The sequence below is a fragment of the Liolophura sinensis genome, chromosome 1 (assembly GCF_032854445.1).
Source record: "Liolophura sinensis isolate JHLJ2023 chromosome 1, CUHK_Ljap_v2, whole genome shotgun sequence".
Taxonomy (NCBI): Eukaryota; Metazoa; Mollusca; class Polyplacophora; order Chitonida; family Chitonidae; genus Liolophura; species Liolophura sinensis.
Window position 1 is genome coordinate 25,427,955 of NC_088295.1, and position 6,912 is coordinate 25,434,866.

The 6,912-nt window shown below is 42.7% G+C and overlaps 1 protein-coding gene across 2 annotated transcripts; it reads right to left on the reverse strand.

Annotated features, from left to right (window-relative positions):
- Positions 1 to 1,843: 1,843 nt before the first annotated feature.
- On the reverse strand, positions 1,844 to 6,258 carry LOC135461680 (tubulin polymerization-promoting protein family member 3-like). Of its 2 annotated transcripts, none has more exons than XM_064738873.1 (4): positions 6,123 to 6,258; positions 3,596 to 3,808; positions 3,005 to 3,173; positions 1,844 to 2,401 (listed from the first exon to the last, which is right to left on the reverse strand). In XM_064738873.1, the coding sequence occupies exons 2-4, from the start codon at positions 3,793 to 3,795 to the stop codon at positions 2,219 to 2,221; spliced, it is 552 nt and encodes a 183-aa protein (XP_064594943.1). In that variant the 5' UTR covers positions 3,796 to 3,808; positions 6,123 to 6,258; the 3' UTR covers positions 1,844 to 2,218. The 2 variants fall into 2 exon arrangements, with proteins under 2 accessions (XP_064594943.1, XP_064594944.1); XM_064738874.1 differs by lacking the exon at positions 6,123 to 6,258 and adding an exon at positions 5,875 to 5,980.
- Positions 6,259 to 6,912: the final 654 nt, after the last annotated feature.

The window sequence follows — 6,912 nt, forward strand, 5'->3', positions numbered from 1 at the left end:
TCGCATAGGATGAAAGTGCTTGACTTCCAGTCACTTGGGCCTGTTGTGCTACGAGGTGGGGGTTTAAACCCCCTCTAACATGGACAAGGACCTTGATGACAATAACCCGCTCTTGAACAGGGACCTTGATGACAATAACCCGCTCTTGAACAGGGACCTTGATGACAATAACCCGCTCTTGAACAGGGACCTTGGTGACAATAACCCGCTCTTGGACAGGGACCTTGGTGACAATAAACCGCTCTTGGACAGGGACCTAGGTGACAATAACCCGCTCTTGCACAAGGACCTTGGTGACAATAACCCGTTCTTGGACAGGGACCTTGGTGACAATAAACCGCTCTTGGACAGGGACCTTGGTGACAATAAACCGCTCTTGCACAAGGACCTTGGTGACAATAACCCGCTCTTGGACAGGAACCTTGGTGGCAATAAACCGCTCCTGGAAAGGGACCTTGGTGACAATAACCCGCTCTTGGACAGGTACCTTGGTAACAATAACCGGCTCTTGGACAGGGACCTTGGTGACAATAACCCGCTCTTGGACAGGGCCCTAGGTGACAATAACCCGCTCTTGGACAGGGCCCTTGGTAACAATAACCCGCTCTTGGACAGGGACCTTGGTGACAATAAACCGCTCTTGGACAGGGACCTTGGTGACAATAACCCGCTCTTGGACAGGGCCCTTGGTAACAATAACCCGCTCTTGGACAGGGACCTTGGTGACAATAAACCGCTCTTGGACAGGGACCTAGGTGACAATAACCCGCTCTTGCACAAGGACCTTGGTGACAATAACCCGTTCTTGGACAGGGACCTTGGTGACAATAAACCGCTCTTGCACAAGGACCTTGGTGACAATAACCCGCTCTTGGACAGGGACCTTGGTGACAATAAACCGCTCCTGGAAAGGGACCTTGGTGACAATAACCCGCTCTTGGACAGGTACCTTGGTAACAATAACCGGCTCTTGGACAGGGACCTTGGTGACAATAAACCGCTCTTGGACAGGGCCCTAGGTGACAATAACCCGCTCTTGGACAGGGCCCTTGGTAACAATAACCCGCTCTTGGACAGGGACCTTGGTGACAATAAACCGCTCCTGGACAGGGACCTTGGTGACAATAACCCGCTCTTGGACAGGTACCTTGGTAACAATAACCCGCTCTTGGACAGGGACCTTGGTGACAATAAACCGCTCTTGGACAGGGACCTTGGTGACAATAACCCGCTCTTGGACAGGGCCCTTGGTAAAAATAACCCGCTCTTGGACAGGGACCTTGGTGACAATAAACCGCTCCTGGACAGAGCTCTAGGTGACAATAACCCGTTCTTGGACAGGGCCCTTGGTAACAATAACCCCCTCTTGGACAGGGACCTTGGTGACAATAAACTGCTCCTGAACAGGGACCTTGGTGACAATAACCCGCTCTTGGACAGGGCCCTTTGTAACAATAACCCGCTCTTGGACAGGGACCTTGGTGACAATAAACCGCTCCTGGACAGGGACCTTGGTGACAATAACCCGCTCTTGCACAAGGACCTTGGTGACAGTAAGCCGTTGAGGACGCTCATATGGCAGCTTATGCAATCTGACGTTCGCTAAAGACAACTTAACTTTCGCCATTTAACTATGGTGTGCAAATCGTAGCAAGTTCGCCATTAACTAGCCACAGGTCAGTGGTTTATCCTAGGCATCCCTGTGCGTTCAATAAAACTGACCGCAATGTTAGAAGTGAAATATTCTTGAGCCTGGCGTTAATCAACGATCAAACATGTACATTAATAAGTAAATATATTACACTGGGGATAATGGCACAACAGGTAACACTACAAAACCAGGTGATGATCTACAATGAGCATATTTTATTCAACATTACGGTAAGTGAAACATTAGAATATAATCAAAAATCTACCTTTCAATATAGGGAGACAATGATTGGGCATTATGAATTATTAAACACATGCAGCTCAATATACACAGCCTCTGGCTTGTGCACCGCATTTCCGGTGTACTGCACGAAGTCTGATAGGTCAATATATGGTGTAGTCAATGGACTCTTGATGTTATATGCTGAACCAACACAGAGCAGTAAAACATTTTCCAACAGTGCTAGTTTCATGCGTGTAACTTTGCGTTAATGGATTTTCTCCTCAGCAACAGAGTCGTCAAAAGCCACCAGCAGTCATTCCTCATACAGCACAAGGAGAGTTGTCCTTACTTCTTGGTACCGTACGTGTCCTTTCCTTTGTAATTGCCCACATAGCCATCGTTAGCGTGGAGATCCTCTCGGCCTGTTATACCCTTGCCTTTGCCAGATTCGTCAAACCTCTGCTTGTGAGATCCAGTGTAGTGTGATGAGTCCGTCATCTTACCCACTGCTCCGGTCTTGGATTCTTTCTGAAATTAACAGGCAAGAACAATTCTGAAAATATGTGTGCCAAACCTTTAAAAGTATTATCACAGTAAGCTATAGTGGTATAGGGGGCGTCTTAGTTGTTACTTTTTAAGAATTGATATGAACAGTTAGAATAAAACTCTAAAAAATTTACATGAGGCATAGACGGGCTACGACTGACCATTTGCCAACTATCACACTGTCGTCAGTGCTCTTGTTTTACTCTCGATGCTATAATCTTTCTTATTTCATGCTTCCTTAAAACGTATAAAGATATATAAAGATGTATAAAGATACTGGATTTATTTACGACACTGAAAACAGTATGCATAGGGAAAAGAAAATGAATACAACATTGCTAAATTGGTTTGAGCGGCGATTATAAAGTAAACTTCGCCAATGATATGGCCCTGCTGAGGTAGCTACTTCACCAAAATAAGACCATTCAGATGAATATATATTCACCCAAACGTGACAAACTCTGCAATAGGTGAACAGGCAAAGTAAGTAAACGGTCAATCACATCTGGGCAAGAGGCGTTTCCATGGTTTCAAAACCTTTGATGGACCATGACGTTAAGGCAGGTAAAACAATGTATTACTCACCACTTCCTTGACATTCGGTCCTTTTTTCAACAGACGCTGTCGGAAGTCTGCCTCGTACTCGTCAACCTTCGGGTCATCCTTTGGAAGCTTTGAGTTCTTGGTCTTAATTTTTGCATACTCGTGTGCGCAGTCTCGGATGAATGCGGGGAAGTGGCTCACATGCATGTGCCTGTTAACATAGAAATGAAAGAATATGATTAAACAGAAACGTAAATTCAATACTGGCTTAAGAAGTAAACTATTATAAGTACCTACATTTAAGTACACGTTCGCCATTTCCTTATGCATGTATATTCTTAATGACATTCGACACAAACTGACATCGAAACACGTCAGATATTTTATCGCTTTGGTAATTTCCATGAGTTTTCTTTTTGTAATAAATTAAATGTTACAAGAAATACACCTCAGTAGAATTAGCTGGCAGGTCTTTGGTCTCCATGTCCTGTTTGACTTTATATTCAATCTTTTATTTCCTACAGAACTCAATCGCGTATCGCAACCCAGGAAACCATGTATTTGAAACGTTAATCCTCATAAATGTGGTTGAACATCCCATAATCTCACAAGTATTTGCGTAAAGACACTTACTGCTTCCCCTTCTCCTTGTATTTGGGAAAGACACTGGCATCAGCAATGGTAACCACCTCCTTGGGCAGTGTGTCCTTCACCATTTTACCACAGGCTTTGCTTGACATCAATTTCGGATCAGCAGGTTTTCCAGCGCTAGACAAACTCACAAACTCTGCAAATTTAGCTTCCAGCTCGGCCATATCATCGGAGGACGCCATGACTAACTGTCGTCTGCAAGAACAATGTGTTGCAAATAAATTCATAGACGAGCTGATCTCATGGCAATATGGTTATGTTTATTCTTTAGAAACGTCGTGCCAAGACCAAACTGGGCCATTAAGCTAATGCCTATATGTATTTTATTATTAACAACGACTATTTCTACTGTTTAAAATTTGTTTGCTACAGACATTACGAGTGGTTCCAGCGGAACAACAGTAACCCATGTGGCTTCTTTTTGTCAGACAAACCAGATTAAAATTTTCTGTATAAAAAGTATACCGCCTGAAGCACAAAGGCACAAGAAGTTTATACCAGAAAAAATGAAACGTCGAGTTTCCAGTCATACACTATATGTTTCAAAACATTTAATTTTAAAAATCTGGCAAATGACTCAAAATCTAACCTTTGAAACACCGATACTCATGTACATGATGTACCCGGTATTGTTAAAGATATGATTTAAGTTCAGAAACATTCCGTACATAGAGAACAGATGAAGCATTGACTAAAGGACTAAAGTGACAGCTTTGTATTGGGCCAAGACTGGTATTAAGATTTAAGCGCCGCTTATAACTTTTAACAGCCTTTTGAACAACCGACCCCTGAAGTCTTAGTATATATAGTCCTTGATGAAGTGTATCATACACCGACACGCACAGACATAGCAAACAAGTGGTTTGTAACATGTATAGGACAAGAATGTTCTTATGTGTATGACGATCAACGGCTGATTGTCAAAGCCATGCCAGTGTTTATGACCTACAAAACTCGCAGTTAAACTAGCATTCTTTTTCATTATATGTGGACCATATATAATGCAAATTATGAGTTCACAATTAAATAGATTACCCCCACATTTAGGTCCCACAGGATCGTGTCTTCGCACGCAAACCACACTGTATTACAGAGAATTGCGTGTGTTAAATGTTTGCATAACCTACAAAAGCCTACTGTGGGAAAAGAGAAACAGTAGTCGTTTTCAGAAAGCTCGGCAGACGCAGAAGTGTTCCTAATGGGATGTTGGTGACCATGGCAACGACACGCTGCCCCTGACACGCTGAGTTTAACGCGAGACCCGGCATGAAAAAGAGCTCAGCTAAAACCTGCCATCGATCTGCGATGGCCACTCAGTCGTACTTGGACCATTTCACTGCGATCGGTATAAATGATCTGCACCTTACAGTGGTCAATAGTTTCCATCATTTGGTAACTTTCGGGGAAAAAAAGTCAAGACATGAACAACTGCATGATATTGTTCAACTCAGCTATATAACATATTTCTTCCCTTTCTTGTTGACCTTTTTGTTCATTGTTGATTTAAGCGACTTGCACACTACGAACCTGTAAATCATTCACTAGTTCACTTGCATTGGTTGAAGCCGCTATAAACGTTGACAGGGCAAGTTGACCGAGTAAGGCAAACAATCAGCGTAACTGTTGTGGATTCATTTCGTGGCCAAGACATTATCATTTACATTGTAGTAGCTTTTGTATTGCCTGTATATCTTTAAATGTGACTGCTGCGATAAAATTGATGGACTGAGTAAATGAAGTACAAGCTGTTCGGATTTTTTGAGAAAATAAGTCTATAGATTAGTGCTCTGTCGCATTTCTAGACTCTTAAGACAAGGCGTACCATCTGTTCTGCACCGCTGAGGAGTTGCTCGACAGATTTTATACACTGAAGCCTGCAGTGAAGCCAACAAAGCTTGAATCGTGGAACATACATTACGAACATTCTCGCTGTTTATATTATATCATATATGTAAACTGCCAGTGTCTTCCTAGAGATATACATTTAAAATGAGGTTATGCAAGTGTCCATTTCTATGGGTAATACTGAACGCTCTGGCGAAGTTGTTCGATGTAAACTGCTCAATATCATAAACATAACAAAGAGATAATCTAATATCGGTGACAGATGGTGGATAGCTGTCTCCTGCTAGAGAATGGCTCAAGACCAGCCTCACAGCGAACGATAACGGAATTAAGAGCCGTCTTAAACTTTCTTTCTGATAAATCTTGGTACTGGCAAGAAAGAGGAAAAAACACAATTCATCAGAAATACTACTTACTTTTGCGGGGAAGGTTGAATCCAACAGTTCAGTTTTATAACCCTTACGTATCATTTACAAGCTTGGTGAGTCAGCCAGTGTTTAAGGCGTGGGCTGTACTAACATGTATGTCATCGTCTGGGACGCGGATTACGCGAATTAACTATCGCACAACATATATATGTGTATATGTGTATACATATAAGCAATTAGCCATAAAGCGCATGCAGTCAGCATTAAACCAACCTGTTACGTAAATGTCTACTTACCTTTGAACACCTAGCAACTTAGAACAGCTCTGAGGATTACTGAAATAAAACGAACTGTCTGACTGATCGTCCGACTAGCTCGCGAAAGGAATGTCGCTTTTTTGTATCTGAGGTATCCGATCGACCCAGGGGGAAACCGACATGGGACGTCTTGGCGGCGTTACCAATGTACACAACTCCGAACAATGTGGTTACTAACCAATGGCAGTCCCACGTGGTATCAGTCAGCCAAGCGCCGTGCGCTGACAGACGTGCAACTCAGCAGAACTATGTGATCAGGTCTGTTATTGGGCGTATAAATCAAACTAGGCTGTTAATTGTATGTAGTCTGGTTTGACCTGGGTCACCTCCCTGTGTAAAATAAATACTACTGGACGTTACGGGCATTCATGGCACCCTTAACAACAGATCAGTAACTTTCCGAATGTATTATATAGGTCGTAGAATGGTGAGTAAAACATATATTGTAAATTCCTTACAGTGAAGGATTTCATGTCAAATAACGTTATATTTATGCTGCACTTTTTTGCTTGGTTGAAATTGTACCGCTGGAGCAAGTGTATTGACCTGGGGGTGTCATTATCATGTGACCTATATAGAGATCTTAAAAGGCCATTTAGAGGACTGGGGTAGTCTTGACTTGAGTGACATCTCTTGACATGCTCGCACTTGAACTTTTAACTGGTATATGACAATACATATGTGGCTTTTCTATGATGTAATGTAACTGGGTGCTTTTCAGCTGTTTTTTGTTCCGAATGGTGACGTGTTGGCAATTGAAGACAATCTT

Bases quoted from the DNA above. Each gene is read 5' to 3' on its own strand.
- LOC135461680 (XM_064738873.1), bottom strand. From the start codon at position 3,795: ATGGCGTCCTCCGATGATATGGCCGAGCTGGAAGCTAAATTTGCAGAG. The intron at 3,174-3,595 runs GTAAGTGTCTTT...CTATGTTAACAG, and splicing joins TACAAGGAGAAGGGGAAGCA to GCACATGCATGTGAGCCACT. The intron at 2,402-3,004 runs GTGAGTAATACA...TGTTAATTTCAG, and splicing joins GACCGAATGTCAAGGAAGTG to AAAGAATCCAAGACCGGAGC.